This window comes from Pelobates fuscus, chromosome 4, assembly GCF_036172605.1.
Source record: "Pelobates fuscus isolate aPelFus1 chromosome 4, aPelFus1.pri, whole genome shotgun sequence".
Lineage (NCBI taxonomy): Eukaryota > Metazoa > Chordata > Amphibia > Anura > Pelobatidae > Pelobates > Pelobates fuscus.
In genome coordinates, this window is record NC_086320.1 from 333,135,075 (window position 1) to 333,156,101 (window position 21,027).

General features: G+C 38.4%; 1 protein-coding gene across 1 annotated transcript in view; it reads left to right on the forward strand.

Annotated features, from left to right (window-relative positions):
* The window catches only part of THSD7A (thrombospondin type 1 domain containing 7A), a 279,525-nt gene that overhangs the window by 182,256 nt on the left and 76,242 nt on the right, over positions 1 to 21,027 (forward strand). The window contains exons 6-8 of the mRNA XM_063452416.1: positions 3,275 to 3,430; positions 5,179 to 5,382; positions 8,780 to 8,971. Of these exons, the coding sequence (XP_063308486.1) occupies positions 3,275 to 3,430; positions 5,179 to 5,382; positions 8,780 to 8,971 (552 nt within the window). The remainder of the gene's footprint in view (positions 1 to 3,274; positions 3,431 to 5,178; positions 5,383 to 8,779; positions 8,972 to 21,027) is intronic.

The following is a 21,027-nucleotide window of genomic DNA, read 5'->3' on the forward strand; positions in this document are numbered from 1 at the left end:
GCGCCCATCATATCCCAAAATGGCTCAGATCCCATGAATGAAGCCGAAACGCTACAGGGGTATAGTTTAGACCGACCACACATGAGGAGCCTGCCCAAAATAGTTCCATGAAATTAGGCTGTGCGGTCGGTCTCTTTCAGGAATACGAAATCGAACCAAATAAATGAATAAACTGTTCGTGCGTACGTTCACCCAGTGTTTCTTTTTCTGGAGTTTGTTCCCACCGAACGCCGCTTTCCTCAGATGAATAGAGTCGTACATAGGGGTGAGTGGAAGTCTCAGTGGTGTTCATGTCGTCGAATGTCAGATAATAGTTCTATGCACTTGACAACCAAACACAGCTGGATGCGTTCGACAAAATAAGATGGCCGCCACCTCGTGTTCGTCCATACGAACGGGGGTCACCCAGCCGACCACTTAGAACGTTCAAGTGTTTGCGGTTTAGTGAGGTGTGATTGAGGTCAAGTGGGTCAACTAGAGGCACACAACAGTTCAGGGTGGTCTAGGTGTTCGGTATATGAACCAGATGAGGCAATCCATTTGGTTAGGTTCATATACCGATCAGTTGACGGAACGTAGTATTAAGGAACAGGGTGATCTGTTACATAAGGAGATTTGGCTCATCCTATGCCTATATGAGTTAATTTATTAAGAGCTAAATATAATTACAAAAATATATATATATTTTTATATATACAAGTAATATTTTGAAGCAAAATGTATCATACCTAACCTCTGGATGTTAGCTTCCTTGAAAAAAAAAAAAAAAACAGTTTACCATAGAAGGTTCTATATAAATCCAACAGTATTTTTATGGTCGTACATGTATAATTTCTATGTATATATGTTTTTGCCTCTCAGAAGAACATGCTCTTTTGCTAGAAGCTTGAATAATTAATGAGGAACATAAGCAATCACTCATAATAACTCTTACAGGGAAAGGCACAACACATTCGATGTGATAAGTATAGTTGAAGAAGTATATTTGTTTTACCACTAGGTAAAAGCACCATTTGCAACAATTACTATTATCACAAATTAATGTAAAGATCATCAACAGACTATCATCCACAGACCTATTTCAAAACTTGGCTATTAACATGTTCACAAAAAATAAAATGAAAAATAGACATACAGGAATATATATATATATATATATTTTAACTAGGAAGGGAGGCCCATAACATCACCTCTAAGGTGCTCTACGCTACTAACAAAGCACATTTCAGATAACATTTCCTTTGCAAAGGAAAAAGGTCAAGGAAGCACATTTTATTATTTATTGATGCTAGTAATGAACATCTGCTAGTTATGAGAAAAAATACTTAACGCAAATCGCATGCACTACACTTTATCGTATTGCCATCCAGTCATTTTATTCTCTTACATCATATACACCGATTTCAGGATATTGGACACATGTCAAAGTTTACAGTAAATTATTAAAAATCTCTAAGGCTTTTTTTTTTACTTTTGATGTCTCAGAGATGGTTTTAAAAAAAAAAAAAAAAACAAGACTTATTCTCGTCTCTGAAAATTCTTTCATTCTCTGGGTTAAACATTTACAGTCTATATCTAATCTTATTTCTAAAAATAATTTTATATCTCAGTCTCTATTTTACTTCCAAGATTTACTATATTCAGTCCAATTTTGTTTCTTGACTTAATAGAATATTAGTAATTTTATTTGGAAGATAATTCATTTTAGTTTTATACTCCAGACTGCAGATGTTATTGTTCTTTTAGAAGCAGTTCATTATTTTTCTATTTTTTTTTTTTAAATACAATAAGACATCTAGGTTTAGAATAAAAATGAGTCTTAAATGTGTTGAATATTTTTAAATATGTATTGATGTGTGCCCTGGTTGCTGTAAATTAAATTCTAGTTTTATATTTTGTTTTGTTAAATAGTAGTAGTGAAATTAATACTGATTTAACATGTGGGCACAGAAAGCAACTACCTAAAATACTAGCATTTTACTTTGTGAAAATTGGGTATTTTGATACAGATCTATGTGTATTTTTTCCAAATTTTAGGCCATTTGTCCAAATAACAAGTGGACATTATAAGCCCGAATTACACAAAAAATGTTGCATGGTGAATGAAATTGTGGAGTACATTTTTTGTGTGTGTAAATTCAAGGAATTAAATTAGGAGAGGGCTCCAGACTTAATCTCCCTCCTAAATGTATCACTTAAAATGGCAATATAGACACCACACCTACTTCACCTCATTAAATTAATTAAAGAGTCTAGAGTCCCCTGGTGCTGCCAGATAGGAGTCCTTAGCAACCCATCCCTTCTGCGCTGCTTTGGGCTAATGAGAAAATATTTACCTGAGCAGTAATGGGAGGCTGTGATTGGCTGAGAGAGTTAGTTGACCACATTCCACCTATCACAGTGCCCAGTACAGGCATGAATCGGTATAACTATAAGGAAGTGTGTAATCTTTGCCTTAGCCATATCTCCAGTGGGGGAGGGCCATGGGCAGCTAGAGACCCTCATTCAGTGTTAAACTGCTTGAAAATGGTTTAATACTGAATATTTTCATAGTATGGACCACATCCTTTATACCCCATTCCCTCGCACATGTTTTATAAACTTGCTTAAAATGGCTGCTTGCTTTTTAAGCACCCAATCAAGCTCTATATTTAATATTAACACAAATAAAATGAGTTCAAATGGCTGCTTGCTTTTTAAGCACCCAATCCAGCTCTATATTTAATATTAACACAAACACCCTAAAAAAAAATATGGGATACAATAGCCCATAGTTTTCTTTATTGGTAGCTGACGGTGTTTAAAGATGCTTCCGAATCTGAGAGTAATACATAAATGCGTGTGGTCAGTAAATGTATTTCAATTCTTTTTTGCTCTACTAGTGTTAGAACTATGTCCATGCCTTATTTTCCTTAACATTCAAAGAAACATAATGCTTATTTTTACTATTTAGTAGTAGCCATCTAGGGAATTAGTACACAGCGAAATAATAATAAAATAGAATTTGATCTACTTTTATTTGATTACCAAAGCAATCAAATTAGGACTTGTTATGAATAGAAATGTTATAATGTATTTTGTAGGTCACTACTTTCATAACTGATATACTCTGAACATTATAATCTTATTGCTATAGTGTACACATATATCAAATATACATAATTTATAAATTATATAGTTTATTTACATAAAATAAATATAAGTAAAAAGTTTGTTTCTAAATTGAATGCTTGTTAATTCTTGTATTTCTGATCTTATGTTTGATCTGTTACAGCTTCAAAGCCTGTGGATACAAAGCTTTGTACAGATCCACCACTTAGTACCAGTCAGCTGTGTCATGTACCATGCCCCATAGAGTGTGAAGTTTCAGCGTGGTCTGCTTGGGGACCATGTACGTTTGAAAATTGTGATGACCAGCAGAGTAAAAAGGGTAAGTTGCAAAATGACTCGTGTGAAAGTGAAGCTTCAACAAAAAAAAATCATGTTTTGTTTATTCCTTAAAAGGATACATCAGTTAGTAAAGGCTCTTCAATAAGTTGAATTGGTTATGGTACTTTAAGTTCCCAGGGCGCCGTGTCCTGTTTCATTATTATGCTGTTTCCCAGCCTAATTTGCTAAGGCTCAAGGGGGAACGTATCTCCGTCATTCTGACATACACTGAACAAAATTAGAAACGCAACACTTTTGTTTTTTTCCCCTTATTTTTCATGAGCTGAACTCAAAGATCCAAGACTTTTTCTATGTACACAAAAGTCCTATTTTTCTCAAATATTGTTGACAAGTCTGTCTAAATCTGTGTTAGTGAGCACTTCTCCTTTGTCGAGATAATCCATTCACCTCACAGGTGTGGCATATCAAGTTGCTGATTAGACACATTTGAGCTTAAAGATTTTAGGAGAGACTTATCAAAACCCCATTTCTTATATTAAGTTGGCGGCGGTAAGCTTTTCGCGTAAAAATAACGAACATTCCATTTTGATAATAAATATTAACAATTTTTACTAGTTTTCCATTGTGTAATCACCTATGGTGAATCTCCCAGACTCAGTTCTAATATGTACCTGCAGGAAAAGAAATTAATAAAATTAACTACTACCTAACTTACCTGTCAATTCCTGCTCTGAATTTTGGCTCACCCTGTACAAGTACATCTATAAATAACAATACTTGTCTCTAACCATCTTAAATTAAAAAGGTTGACCTTCATTTCAATATATCACAGCATTTCTAAAAACAATAATATTTGATACTTTGTAACATATGTATTGGGATAATTCCTTTATCCAGAAAATATGGTGGATTAATAAGATAATTGTATATTTTAGGCAAAATCAACTGAGCTGGAAATAGCTGAATGTCGATTTGTTTTTAAATTCAGCTACTTTAGCCTACACCACATATATTTGGAAAAGTTGAAATCACAGCTTGTCACCTCAGCATTGTATTACATGTCGACGGATGGGTATGTTCATTTGCCTCTGGATTCAGAGCTCTAAGAGCGGAGCCAAAAAAAGAGATAATTGATGATTAAAAAGATGATTGACCCTTAGGGAAAAGCTACTAAAATGCTGATTTTATTTACAGATGAAGTAAGAAGTGACCAACAGAAGAAAAACGGAGGGAAACAAATCTATTGGTTACTTTTTTTCACTCGATCTGTGAAACCAATGGTGGGAAAATGTGCTCATGAATGTACTGCTAAATATATCCATAATTATTTATATTGTCTACATATTTGTCAGTACACCGATTGACCCATTTTGGTACCCTTTTTTGTTCATTAAATCATTTTCATGAATATGTTTCATGGATGTTAGTTGAATAAGCCGAATCATCAAATGAGAGTTCAGAGGTCCCTAATTAAAAATTATTTGTCCACACTGTGCAGAAGTCTAATTACCAAGTTTTTGGATAAGATAGCATAATACCTAAAATATAAATATCAAATATTTAATATTTATTTTTGGAAAGGTTTCCTTTAAAGGCTTTTATTGATTTGATTTATTTTATAATATACAATAACAATATAATTACAATGAATTTAATGGATAATAAATTGCTTGTCAGATTTTTGCATTCTCCAGCAGAGCTGAGAAATTGGTTGGTAACTATTAAACTGTGCAAACTAACACCATTATATGATAGAATAAAGTAAGGTGTGTTTGTTTTTTGTTAAAGGATTCAGGCTTAGAAAGCGCCATGTCACTAATGAACCAACAGGAGGTACCGGTAATTGCCCTCACCTTGTGGAGGCTATACCTTGTGAGGAACCTTCCTGCTATGATTGGCGTCTGGACCGACTAGAAGAATGTATACCTGACAATGGAAACAACTGTGGGAGTGGAACTCAGGTGCCTGTAGTTACATGCATTAATAGTGATGGTAAGTACAGAAATACAACTTATGTTTCTGATGTTAAGCCCTAACTCATATTCTACCTTTAAGAAGAGTTGTGACTTATTAGGTTTTTCCTCAACGAAATGTTGTATTAAAAGTTGTGCTATTAAACATACATACCTTTTTTTTTAATTCTAATGGCCATTAAATACAAAACTTTTAATTTAATTAAATACACAGATATCAATTACGTCAATCCCTTGAACTCATAATTACATACATTCCATACAATGTGAGGAATGATTGCCATGCATGCTGCATTGTGGAAGTAGGAACGTGTGCAAATGAGAGACCTTGAGAATATGTCAGTGTAATTATCCAGAAGTACTTTGTATTTTACTAACCAACATTACACTGCTGCCTCTTGCTAACAGGTTTGGATATTCAACCATTTAATATATATAAAAAAATCAGTCAAAGCCATAGATGCACCTCAGACTTGGCATTCCCACATTGTGTGCACTATATGCACTGTACGAGTCATTCTAGTGTAATCTCTTTACTACTGACTTATCCTTTGTTAAAAAGAAACAACATGACATTCATTGAACCATAAAATGCATCGCTTGCACATAAATATAGGATAAAACAGCTTTGCTGCACATATAACATATGAAACCCACGTAGAAGTGATCAGAGTGAAGCACTGCATACAGCCCAGTATCAACTGGACCCCTGGGCATCATCCTCATGCAGCAAAATGTTAGGCAAAGTGCCCTGTGTGTGGCAGTGTGTATCTGTGTGTATGTTGATGTGTGTGTGATTTGTATTTGTTGCAGTGTATATCTGTGTGTATCTGTGTGTATCTGTGTGTGATTTGTATTTGTGGCAGTGTGTATTTGTGTGTTTCTGTGTGTGTGATTTGTATTTGTGGCAGTGTGTATCTGTGTGTATGTGTGTGTGATTTGTATTTGTGGCAGTGTGTATTTGTGTGTGATTTGTATTTGTGGCAGTGTGTATTTGTTTGTTTCTGTGTGTGTGATTTGAATTTGTGGCAGTGTGTATCTGTGTGTATCTGTGTGTATCTGTGTGTATCTGTGTGTGATTTGTATTTGTTGCAGTGTGTATCTGTGTGTATCTGTGTGTGATTTGTATTTGTGGCAGTGTGTATTTGTGTGTTTCTGTGTGTGTGATTTGTATTTGTGGCAGTGTGTATCTGTGTGTGATTTGTATTTGTTGCAGTGTGTATCTGTGTGTATCTGTGTGTGATTTGTATTTGTGGCAGTGTGTATCTGTGTGTGATTTGTATTTGTTGCAGTGTGTATCTGTGTGTATCTGTGTGTGATTTGTATTTGTGGCAGTGTGTATTTGTGTGTTTCTGTGTGTGTGATTTGTATTTGTGGTAGTGTGTATCTGTGTGTGCGCCTCTCCTCATTAATCAACAAACATGCTCCAACCTGTCTCCTAAGATCTAACAGTGACCTGCTCCTTGTATCTTCTATTATCAGCTCTTGCAATGCTAAACTGCAGGATGTCTCTTGTGCCGCACCAACCCTGTGGAATGTACTTTCCTGCACTATTAAACTTTGACTGAGTCTGCCTTCCTTTAAACTCTCTCTAACGACACTCTTGTTCAGGAAAACCAACCATTCAACTCAGTTACTAACAAATTCCGCTTAAGTGATAAATACACTAATCTCACTTTCTTTTAACATCATTCTCAACTTTGCAACCCCTACTTTCTGTTTCCCACCATTGCTATCCATCTAGATCGGGGTAGATCCACCGATGTTATAGAACTACAACTCCCTTGATGCTTTGCATGTCTCTAGAATGCCTTTAGGATGACAAAACATTATGGAAGCTGTTGTTTTAAAATATCTGGGCACCTAGATTGTAAGCTCTAACGGAAATAGGTGTCAAGGTGAGTATATCCAGAAAAAGCAGAACCTGGGATAACCGACAGAGAAGATGAAAAGACATCTGAACAGACCTTAGAGTGGCTGGGCTTAACATGTAACAAACAAAAATTGAAGTTAGTATACAGGCCAATGTCAGATTAACAGGTAAACGGATACAATATCCAGAAACAAGTCATGGTCAAACCAGAAAATCAAGAATAATAATGCACTAATCTGGTATTGGAACAAAAACCATGACAAGGTAATGAAAAAGGTGTAGATGTGTATTTAAATATACTTATGAGCAAACTGATTGACCCGTGTCAAATTGATCCTTCACACTGTCTGGAGGCAGACAGCCCAAGTGATTTACCCAGTCGCAGCGTGCGGCTCGCAGAGGTAGAGGAGAGCTCTGCACTGATCGAGTAGGATCCTTGACAATAGAGCCCTCAACTCCTGTATTTCCTTGTAAATGTTTGTATTGCCTCTTAGATATTTTGTATCTTTGTCTTTTTACTTTTACTAATTGTACCCATGGGCAGCACTGCGGAATGTGTTGCCACTTTATGAATAAATATTGTTAATAATAATAAAAAATACATATCTGTGTGAGTGTCTGTGAGTATGTATCTTTGTTCCCGGGAGTTTTTGTATTTGTATGTGTGTGTTTGTGTGTGTGCATGTTGGGGGCATGGTCTGTGTTTTTTAACCCCTTAAGGACACATGACGGAAATATTCCGTCATGATTCCCTTTTATTCCAGAAGTTGTGTCCTTAAGGGGTTTTAAGGGGCCTCCAGAGCTTTCACTGCAGTCATGCATGTAGAACACATTCTACAATTACTCATATATTTAACCATTCAACAAAACAATATGAGGAATAATTCAGTTACATAAAATGACATTAATTAGAATTTTAACTGACAACAGTATGTTAAAACAACCTTTAAACAGTCATGTAGCCAAATTAACGCTGGCATTATCTGTGTTTTGCTGTCTCTCTTTCTTTCAAAATAGAATTGATGGAAGCAGAGGAAATCGGAAGCAGTACTGATTAATTTAATTGACCAGGCTTAACCTTGATGTTCCCAATGCTACTCTTATTCTTTCTCTAAGTAACAAGGCGATACAGGAAATGAGCAATGTTTGTCATCCTGAAAACAAAGCAAAATAAATTATATTTGAGACTATTTTAGCAGTAGACAACTGTAAATGTTTGCACGGAACTACTGGATAACCATCATGATTAATTTGATAGTTAGCGTCCTTTCAATTAATTTACTATGTGATCATGTAAAGTGGCACATATTGTTTTATTTTATTCGTATGTACTGTACATACATAAAATGCAATATACAGTATATAGTAATTACATTTGACAAAAAGTTAATTTTAGTTTGTCAGAACTTTCAAGAAAATTGATTGTCTACTTTCAGTGATGCTTGCCCCCAAATGAATAGTTTGAAATCTGCATAACCCTGTTTTAATTGCTTCTTTTTAGTTAATTTATCTATAACAGGCATGCAATCTTATTTTGTCCCAGGAGGAGAAGTTGACAGACAGCTATGCAGAGATGCCATCTATCCAATTCCTATTGCCTGTGAGGTTCCATGCCCCAAGGATTGTGTTCTTAGTATGTGGTCTGAATGGTCCTCCTGCTCACACACCTGCTCAGGAAAGACAACAGAAGGTCGACAAACACGATCACGCTCTATTCTTGCCTATGCTAGTGACGGTAAGTTCAAATATTCCACTAAATTGCATTAAAAACAAACGATTTGTAAAGTGACAACATTTCAGTTATTCTAGTTTATTTTTAATTGCATTACTTCCAATTATATTACCAAAATATACTCTTTGTGGCAAACTTATGTTTTAATGTACATAAATGTAGCAAGAATATGAAATAAAAACACATCGCTGGTTTAAGTGACTAAAAATTTGGTGGTACATCAGCTTGTTGCAAGCCAACTAATGAACTTGAGCACTGACAGCAAATGAGCACTGACATTGTCACTCTTTTAGAAATCATGTCTACATATATGAGTAGGTTCCCTTGGCAACAGCCTGCTATTTCAAACATAGCTTTTCAACCATAAATGCACTGACAGATTTTTTTTTTCCTTTAGAAGTTCATCAGTTTGATTCTGTCTTGGTTCATAGAAAATCTTTATGACTGCATAAATCTAAATACAAAAAGGGCTTTTCATAAGTGCCATGGTGATTACCAGAACAGAGTACAAACCAACAGGGTTATACACGTGATAATTCCTGGGAATTCAAAGTGAATTAAAACTGAATTTTAAATAGTATACCAAAATAGGTGAAATAGAAAAGTTATCCATGGCAGGAATATTAGGGGATCCTAATAGTAATATATTAGTAATAGTAATATATACCAGACTAATGTCACAAGGACAGAGAGTAATAATAAATGAGCCGAGGTCAGGGGTGACAGAAATCAGGAACAATGATAATACAAGAACCAAGGTCAAAGGAATACAGAAGGTAGAATAGTCAAACAAAGCCAAGAAGTCAAAATCCAAGAGAACTACACAAAGAAAATGGGCTATTGGGACTATGCAGATCACAACAGGGCAATGAGTCTTTCCCTGGGCTCACCTTAAGTACTGTGTTCCTTGATTTGTAGCCACCCACCCCCAAAAACGTTCAGATTGGAACGTTTTGGCGGGCCGTGACTTCATTAGCGTAATAAAAACGGCGTGGCTATCACGGCCTGCGTGAGTATCGCTGGGAACAAGTGGAGAACTGTTTGGTATGTCCCCAATCCCCTGCATGTCGGTGCCAGTTTGTGGCACAGCCTGTGCAAACGCACAAGGTACCCTGACAATCCATATCAATTCTGTTTTGATTTTGTCTATTTTGGCCTTAAATTTGAGATTTACTTAAAAACTTATTTTGAATTCCTGGCGATTCGCATTTTAGTGAATAGCTCTGCCAAGTAGACAGATAACATGAGAACTCTGAGAATGGACAACAATGTAAAAAAACTTGCCCTTCAGTGAGTCCTCCCTTGGGTCACAAGCTAGTTTTAGCTCTCCTGTGCCTTTTCACAGACAAATAAATCATTTTCATATCAGAGTGATTCTATTCAAAAGGGATCCAAAATCAATATGAATGAGAGATCTCAACCCAAGGGAAGTAGGGTTACCCACACGGATGCCAGCAAAAGTTAGGGTCTGTTTATCAAAGATATTTCTAGTCCTATGTTTCATATTTCAACTTTTAGTTAAAATTTCCCTTGTGACATCTAACAGTATCTGACAAAACATGTCACAGTGGCACAATGTTTAGGTAAAATGTCAAAGCACATAAAAATTGCGAAATACATTTAACAGGGAATCTCTTCTGGACCATTTTCCTGTAATTACCAAAATTTTTAGAGTTTTATAAAGTAAAACATTGCCAAAAGTAGTTAACTATCCCCCTCTGAAAGTGTAATTTTGTATATTTTAAAAAAATGTATAGAAGAAGGGATTACATTTATAATATTAAAGAAGTGTTTTAACCGCAGCTGGTTCCCTTATTTACCACTATAACGTCTTAAAGCATAGCACTTAGCAGGGCTAACCATACAGATATCCTATCCATAATTTTATACAGTTAGTAAGAGATCCTCTATTTAAAATATATAAATAATTGAGAATAAAAATAAGGATTGTCTTGGAAGCAATAAAGTTTTATCTTTTAGATATTTTATTAAATAAAAAATATAAATATAGACATATAAAATCCTTTACAATAATTTATAGCAGAGTTTATAAGATTAAACTATATGCTTGCAATATCATTAATAGAATAACATACCCTCCTGAACATGTCATCATGTCAGCCTCCCTGTCATTATAAGATGGAGCAGCGTCTGTCTCCAAATCTCTCCTCTCTGTGTTAACATTTAAAAGCACATATTAGGTGTCTTCATTTTAGGGTTACCGTTTCATATATGAAAAAGTAACACTTCTTTTAGTTTATTCATTTTAGGACCTCCCTTAACTCGGCAAAAATGCAAGGCCATAACTAAAATCATAAGGGTGCACACGTCATGGAAAATTCCCTGACTTAGAACAAGATGGCATCTTAAAGTCTGAACATCTTTATCTATTTAGGGTTACCACAATATGTTATGTAATTAAAGAGTCGTAGCATAGCCGTGAAGCTTGTTTATGCATTATTGTCATTGTATTTCATCTGGGACAAAATGGCGTAAACATATTATGCACTGAAAGTAGGTAAAAGGTTATTGCTTAAAGAAACCTGTATGAAAAACAATATGTTCAATTTCTAACACCTTGTCAGTTTGCAATATCTCTTAAAGACAAAGTACACAGTTTGAGAAATACAATATTTGCATTTGCCAGTTAACAGTGTTAACCATGTTTTTTCAAATGCTTATATCTTATAGGAATTAAATAATCAGATATGTGAGTGTTTTATTGATAAACTAGTCCCAATCATAAAGCTTTTAAACTTTGGTAGATTTTTGAAACACACACTGTTTGGCATTAGTAATATGTTCATGTTTTTACATTCTGGGTAAGATATTTTTGGCATGCAATTAGTTAACCAAAACTGTATTTTTCAAACAAACTCTACTGAAAAAAATTATATATTATTTAAGGCTACACCTCAAAGCAAAACAACTGAAAACTGTGCTTTATTGAGAGACAAAGCTCGGGAAGAGGTTTAGCAGAGAAGGATTAAAAAGATGTTTGGAAATTTGGATCCCTGTGGAAAGATACTATAAGAAAAATACATATGAATAAATAACAGCAGAAATGTCTATGCATTCTTAATATTTTTTTGGCAGGGTGTAGAAAATACATATTTTAGAGTTAAGTGTAGTTTCATTTTAAAGTAGACTTGTATTAAAACGAGACATATCCATGCTAATTAGTTTTTTCAAATCACTTTGCTGAGGAATAGAAGATTAATACAAAAGGAACTTGGTAGTATCCACAAGCATATACATTTTAGATAATATAATATAATAAAATATTTAAAACTATACATCTGAGTCTCATCTCTATTTCTTTCATCCCATTAAAGTCATGATAAATAATTTATTATGCATTCCCACCACTCCTAACTAATTCAGGTAATTATAAGTTTTAAGGTGACTAGAACTCTTTGTTAACATAGGTATAGCAGCAGTTGACTCACCAGTTGGACTCTCAGTCATAGACCCTGTGGTTGACACCTGGAGGGGGCTTGCCATGTTTTGGGCCCTTCCACACAGCCCGCCCCAAACTTACATACAGACTACACTACAGCAAGCCGTGCAGAGGGTGTTGGCTATCTTTACACACCTTGCATTAGCACAGCTATCCCTACCTGCAACCTGGTATGCGTAGCTGCAGCGGAAGCATGATGAGGTTAGAACAGGGGAGTTGACTGAGGTGATGGGGCACAAGGTGAGGGTATATGGTTGGGGGCACAATGTGAGAGGCAGAAGTGATTGGGCACAAGGGGAGAGGCACAAGTGGATAGGGGGGAAAGACGGGGGAGTTAGTCCCAGTAATAGTCCTAGAAACAGGAGCAACTCAGCCACGAAGTGGAAGACCATGTAAAGTCACAGAGCAAGGTCACCGAGTGCTGATGTGCATGGTGACCAAAAGTCGCCAACACTCTGCTGTTTCCATAGCTGAAGAGTTCTAAACTTCCAGTGGCATTAATATCAGCACAAAAACTTTGTGAAAGGATCTTCATGTAATGGGTTCAATGGGCGACCAGCTGCATGCAAGCCTCACATTGCAGAGTACAACGCTGAGCACAGTGGAGTCTGGAGCAGTGGAAACATGGTCTATGGAATAACAAATCATGTTTCTCTGTTTGGCAGTCTGGTGGGCTTGGGCTTGGTGGATGGATGCCAGGAGAACATTACCTTTTCTATTTCAGCATGACTGTGCCCCAGTGCACAAAGCAAGGTTCATAAAGACATAATTGGATGAGTTTGTTGTGGAAGAACTTGACTGGCTCACACAGGGCCCTGCCTTCAATCCCTTTGAACACCATTGAGGTGAACTGGAATGGAGAGTGCAAGCCAAGTCCTTCTCACCAACATGAGTGTCTGATCCCACAAATGCTCTACTGTATGAATGGGCATAAATTCCCACAGAAACATTCCAAATTCTTGTGAAATGCCTTCCCAGAAGAGTTGAAGCTGTTATAGCCTCAAATGGGAGGCCAACTATATATTAATGACTATGTATTTAGAATGCAATGTCCAAAAACATTTGTCCATATTGTGTATATTATATGGTTCACTTTGAATTCACTTTAAATTCTCACTTTAGTGAATAACCCTGCTTGTTTCTGAATGCTTAAACTCATCAGATGGAAAATCATACATCTGTCATTATTTACACATGTCAGGTGCATAAAAACAGTCTTTAAAAGTCACCGCATTACTTCTTATTTCCTGTAGGATCTGTGGAGACAACTTGCTAGAAGTGTGTAATGAATTTACCAAAATAACTGGCAAACATTCTCCCATTGAATGTAATGGAAATTTAGGGATTTTCAGAAATATCTCAGGTGGTAAAATGGATCATTTGGTCAGGAGAGACATTTAAAATATATTTTTATATTAAGTACATTTAAACGATTTAAAAAATAAGCAGAGATACCATACTGGTGTGTCCTTTTGAAATGAGTAGAATTAGCTTGTTGTTATACTAATTGAAGTTGATTAGCCAGGTCTAATAGCTGATATTAGCAGTCGTCCTACAACACTGTCAAAAACATTGATCCTAAAAGACCCGAATGATCAGGTGTGGACTTCATTAGGTTCAAGAAAAACAACACTTGATCAATTATCTCTCTAGTAGTCCAGGCAGAGATTGACATGCAGTCACACATTCTAATAGAGGCATTCTTTTTACCAGGCATACCAATTAATTATAAACAACTATTTTAACCTAATCTCCTATAGAATCTATCAAGACGTAGTATACCCAACTAACCATTTGCAAAATAAATTATTGATCTGAATGGATAGATAGACAGGCAGAACATTAAAATGTTGTCATTTAGTTTCCCTTTAACCCTTGTGTAACGGGGATGGAGGAATATCTCATATTTGCAGGATGTTCTTAATTTTAAGTTGTCTGTTACCTCTTCTGGACTTATTTTAGGTTTTAAATATCCAACTGAATGATGTAGTGGAACCATGTTACAAAGGGCATTTAAAATGTATGTGCCCATTTCATCAACAATTTCTGCCAAAGTTGGCAGTAATATGTTTCATGCTGTTTTCACCAACACAATGCATTTTCACTGTGAAACATAATGAAAACTGATGTTTCTCACTGCTGTAAAAATAAGGCAACATAGACTCAGATATGTACCCAAGTATGACAAGATCCCCTTAACCAGTTTCTTGGGAAGTCATAGGGTGACGATGGAGTCAAGTCCAAGTTTGGTATGCTGCTTTTGTCCCAGTAACTCCTAATGATTACTAGTGCCAGTATCTGATTAAGTGCCACTATTTGTGCAAGTCATTAGACTCGGATCACAAACTCTTTTCCCCCAAAAGTTGATGGCTTACCACTGTCAGGGTACCTGTAGTCTCTACCCCTGAGACGGGTAGAGACTTAGACGTTTTTCCATCCAGACGCCATGATTCTCCCGTTCCTCGCGGTCCCCTCGCGCATGTAAACGCCGGCCGCGAGAGAACTATGCCTTTTTGTAACGTGACGCTCAATAGTCGACGTCATGACGCTATTCTAGCCCGACCTGTCAGTCAAATCCCGGACACGAATCAGGTCTCGGCGGAGGCGTGATTAGTCTCTAGAACCAGGGTATTTAAGGGAGCTCTCAGCATTTGCTCATTACCCTGTCGTGGTTCTAGCCAGCCTAGTCACACAGTGCTCTTGTATTCTCTTGTCTTTTGGTTCTGACCCGGCTTTGTTATTACTTACCTGTCTTCTCTGTTATCCTTGACCCGGCTTGTCTCTCGCTTACCTGTCTTCTCGTTCCCTCGACCTCGGCTTGTCCCTGACCATTCTATACGTAGTATTACGTTTAGTCCGGCCATTCTAAGGTCCGGTATACGTATCTGCTACTCTTTGTACTCTGCGTGTTGGATTCCTGTCCCGATCCTGACATTACGACAGGGCCAATGGATCCTGCAGGTACAAACTGTCAGCTTGGTTCTCCTGATCCTAGGTTTGACGCCATGGATCATAGAATGGATCAGATGGCACTGGCACTACAGGCGTTACTATCACGTCCTAATAACCCACCTGAGGAGATGCGTAATACTTCTATTTCACCTGTGAGTTCAGGGCTATAGGTAGCCACTGTAGGTGCTTCTTCCCGAGTTACCCCACCTGTACGTTATGCTGGTTCTCCTGAAAGGTGTCGTGGCTTTTTGAACCAGATCAGTATCCATTTCGAGCTACAACCCCGTTCCTACCCTACTGATAAGGCAAAGGTGGGATTTATTATCACCTTACTCATTGAGAAGGCTCTGAAATGGGCTAATCCCTTGTGGGAGAATGATAATCCATTAGTCTATAACTATAATGCCTTTGTAGCTGCTTTTAGAAGAACTTTTGACCCCCCTGGCAGAAAGGTCAATGCAGCTAGATTACTGTTGCGCCTTAGACAAGAGAACCGAACACTTGTGGATCACGCACTAGAGTTCAGGTCTTTGGCGGCAGAGGTTAAGTGGAATGAACAGGCTTATATAGACGTATTTTTAAACGGATTATCCGATGTAATACTTGACGAGGTAGCGACGAGAGAGCTTCCCGAGAATTTGGAGGACTTAATTTCCTTTATCTCTCGCATTGACGAACGTCTAAGAGAGAGGCAGAACACTCGAGATAGAACCGGTAGACCTTCCTTTAGACTAGCTCCTTCATTTCAAAGTCCTGAAACCAAAACTCCACAGTTTCCAGAACCTATGCAGATAGGCCTTACTCGCCTCTCAGAAGAGGAGAGAATGTACAGGAGAAGGGAGGGACTGTGTATGTATTGTGGAGTCAGAGGTCACTTACGTTTGAATTGTCCCAATCGCCCGGGAAACGCTCGCACCTAAGTTTCTCTAGAGGACAGGCCTTGGGTGTTTCTATTTTGTCCTCTACTCATAACTACAAAGAACACAGGCTTCTATTACCCGTCTCTTTAACTTGGGAGAAGGGAACTTTAGAGACTGTGGCATTGATAGACTCCGGAGCTGCTGAGAGCTTTATCGACCAAGTTTTTCTCACCAAACACGCTATCCCATCCCAGTTAAGGAAGACACCTTTGGCTGTGGAGGCCATAGATGGTAGACCTTTAGTTGAGCCTGTGATTTTCCGGGAAACCACACCTCTTAACTTAACTACTGGTATTCTACACAAGGAGGAGATATCTCTACTACTCATTTCATCTCCTTCTGTTCCCATAGTCCTGGGATACTCCTGGCTGAAGAGACATAACCCCATTATAGATTGGAAATCAGGGGAAATAGTCTCGTGGGGTCAGGGTTGTCAAGAGAGATGTTTAAAGAGAGTGTCACCCCTTTGTATTGTTAACACACTTAATAACTCTACCGACTCTACTAAAGTACAGATACCGTCCTTGTATCTAGATTTAAAGGCGGTATTTGACAAAGGAAAGGCTGATACCTTACCACCACACAGGCCTTTTGATTGCAAAATTAATTTACTTCCTGGTACTATGCCTCCCAGGGGCCATGTATACCCTTTGTCTACGAATGAGAACTTAGTCTTAGAGGAGTATATTCGTGAGAACCTAGACAAAGGGTTCATTAGGAGATCCTCCTCCCCTGCTGGGGCTGGATTCTTTTTTGTTAAAAAGAAGGATGGTTCTTTAAGACCTTGCATTGACTACCGAGGTTTGAACAAGATAACCATTAGAAATGCCTATCCGATCCCCTTGATCACCGAGCTTTTTGATCGATTAAAGGGTTCCAAGATTTTCACTAAGTTAGACCTCAGAGGTGCTTATAACTTGGTGAGAATTCAGCAGGGACACGAGTGGAAGACTGCGTTCAATACTCGTTATGGGCACTATGAGTATACTGTAATGCCTTTTGGTCTCTGTAATGCCCCGGCGGTATTTCAGGATCTTATTAATGAAGTTCTTAGGGAGTTTCAGCATGACTGTGTTATTGTATACCTCGATGATATACTTATACATTCCAGGGATATTGAGACTCACCACGGACAGGTCAGAAGGGTTTTGCACAAACTTCTTCAACATGGCTTGTACTGCAAATTAGAGAAATGTAGCTTTGACCAATCCCAGACTACCTTTCTTGGTTACGTGATTTCTGGAGAGGGGTTTGAAATGGATCCGGAGAAACTCCAATCCATTTTAGATTGGCCTTTACCTAAGGGTCTCAAGGCCATTCAGAGATTTATTGGTTTCTCTAATTATTACAGACGTTTCATTAAGGGTTACTCCTCTATTATTGCTCCTATCACCAATATGACCAGACAAGGGGCTGACACTAAGAATTGGTCTACTGAAGCACTTCTGGCTTTTAAGACTCTCAAGGAGCTGTTTGCTTCCGCACCAATTTTAGTTCACCCTGATACTACTCTACCTTTCCTACTCGAAGTTGACGCTTCTGAGACGGGTATAGGTGCCATCCTGTCCCAAAGGTTGGGTGTGGATAAACCATTACATCCATGTGGGTATTTTTCCAAAAAATTATCGGGTACTGAGAGCAGATATGACATTGGTGACAGGGAACTCCTAGCGGTTATCATGGCTTTAAAGGAGTGGAGACATCTATTGGAGGGGACTTTGCATCCTGTTACCATTTTGACGGATCATAAAAACTTATCCTATATTGGGGAGGCTAAACGATTATCATCAAGACAGGCCCGTTGGTCTATATTCCTCACTCACTTCAATTACATACTCACATATAGGCCTGGTTCTAAGAATTCTAAAGCTGATGCCTTGTCTCGCCAACATGAACCTTCTGCCATATCTGAGCCGGTTTTATCCTCTATAGTACCTAAGTGTAATATCATCGCTAACACAACTCTCAAAATCCATTCTCCGCTTCTGGATCAGATCAGGAGCTTGCAGCATCTGGCACCTAGACTGACTCCTGCATCTAGACACTTCGTTCCTCCTGAACTCCAACTGGAGCTCTTACAGTGTCTTCACGAGAGTAAGGTGGCTGGTCATCCGGGCATTCGCAAAACATATTCCTTGATCTCTAAGGATTTCTGGTGGCCTTCTTTACGGAGGGATATTAAGGATTTTATCGGAGCCTGTGAGGTCTGTACTAAGACTAAACTACCTCATTCGCTTCCTTGTGGTCTCTTACATCCCCTGGAAGTTCCAGAAAAACCTTGGTCCTGTTTGGCGATGGATTTTATTGTGGATTTGCCTGTTTCGAAAAAGCACACTGTTATTCTCACAGTGGTTGATAGGTTTACCAAGATGGCTCATTTCGTGCCTTTACCTAAACTTCCGACTTCACCTGAATTAGCGGAGATTTTTGCTAAAGAGATCTTTCGCTTACATGGGATACCTTCCGAGATTACTTCTGATAGAGGTTCCCAGTTTGTTTCACGTTTCTGGAGATCATTCTGTTCTCAACTAGGCATTAAATTGAATTTTTCTTCTGCTTATCACCCTCAGTCTAACGGAGCCGCTGAACGTACCAATCAAAAGATTGAACAATATCTGCGTTGCTTTGTTTCTGAACACCAGGACGATTGGGTCGGTCTGATTCCTTGGGCAGAGTTCGCACACAATAATCTTGTTTGCGATTCAACTCGCTCTAGCCCCTTTTTCATGAATTATGGTTTTCATCCTTCCATTCTTCCGTCGGTTCCTTCTTCCCAGGGGGTACCGTCGGTTGATACTCATGTTGCCAATCTGAAGAAGTTGTGGGATCAGACTCGACAAATTCTCCTACATAATTCTATACTGTATAAAAAACACGCTGACAAATGCAGAAGGCCGGCTCCTAGTTTTGTCCCTGGTGATAGGGTATGGTTGAGTACTAGAAACATTCGTTTGAAAGTACCGTCTATGAAATTCGCTCCTCGCTACATTGGACCCTATAGGATCCTGAATCGAATTAACCCTGTTGCGTATCGCCTAGCGCTCCCCTCTGCCTTACGTATTCCTAATTCCTTTCATGTTTCCTTGCTAAAACCCCTGATCTGTAACAGATTCTCCTCCAAGGTCTCCTCTCCTCACTCTGTTCAGGTTGAGGGCCAGGAGGAGTACGAAATCAACTCCATCATCGATTCTCGAATCTCCCGGGGGAAAATTCAATACCTGGTTGACTGGAAGGGATATGGTCCAGGAGAGAGGACCTGGGTACCACAGGAGGATGTCCATGCTCCTCGTCTTCGCAGGGCTTTTCATTCCCGCTTTCCATCTCGTCCCGGTTCCTTCCGCCCGGTGGGCGTTTCTTAGAGGGGGGGTACTGTCAGGTTACCTGTAGTCTCTACCCCTGAGACGGGTAGAGACTTAGACGTTTTTCCATCCAGACGGCATGATTCTCCCGTTCCTCGCGGTCCCCTCGCGCATGTAAACGCCGGCCGCGAGAGAACTATGCCTTTTTGTAACGTGACGCTCAATAGTCGACGTCATGACGCTATTCTAGCCCGACCTGTCAGTCAAATCCCGGACACGAATCAGGTCTCGGCGGAGGCGTGATTAGTCTCTAGAACCAGGGTATTTAAGGGAGCTCTCAGCATTTGCTCATTGCCCTGTCGTGGTTCTAGCCAGCCTAGTCACACAGTGCTCTTGTATTCTCTTGTCTTTTGGTTCTGACCCGGCTTTGTTATTACTTACCTGTCTTCTCTGTTATCCTTGACCCGGCTTGTCTCTCGCTTACCTGTCTTCTCGTTCCCTCGACCTCGGCTTGTCCCTGACCATTCTATACGTAGTATTACGTTTAGTCCGGCCATTCTAAGGTCCGGTATACGTATCTGCTACTCTTTGTACTCTGCGTGTTGGATCCCTGTCCCGATCCTGACAACCACCCCCAAAATTCTACGAAGGAATATATGACCAGAGAATCATGTGAGTTGAGATTCAGCTACTTCTGGGAAGTGCGTTAGCAGGTTAATACCCCTACCTATCCCTGACTGTTGCATAGCTAGGCAGAAGAGTGAATTCTAAAGGGGATATGGGGGCCAGTTTTCGGATGACACATGTAGGCAAAGTTTTGGCTTTTTCAAGTTGTGAATGTTTGTTGAGCAGGGAAGATACCAGAAAAGAGGGTCTACACATTTTAATGGAGTATGATGGCAGGACAGAGATACCTTAAGGGAATAGTATTCAGAGATCAGGGAGTGAGAAGAAAGAACAGAAGATGATCAGAGACTTAATTTTGGGTTATCAGCAAGAGGGATCATAAGGTGGAGCAGAGTTTAAAGAGTGTGAATGGTGGAAGGAAAGAGTGTTGACATCTGTTTTTCAGCAATATTGCATTGAATAAACTGCAATGTTTGGAAATGTGAGGCTAGTGTGAAGGGGGTGCAATGGGGTGAAGTAATGTGTTAAAGATATGAAAGCTTGAGATCACAAGTTAAGTTAAAGATGAAATAATTAGTCTTTTTTTGGTGAGATTAAACTTCTATAGGCAATATATTTCTTATTAACAGCAGAACATTGACATCTCACTCCTTTTTTTGATGAGTAGATAATATGCTTTAATTGGAAGCAGAACGGAGCATTTTAAAATGTTTACATTACCATATACAGAAAGAAACAATACCTATGTATAATTGCAACAAAACAAAAAGAACTTCTAATATTATATGCATTTAGTAAAAT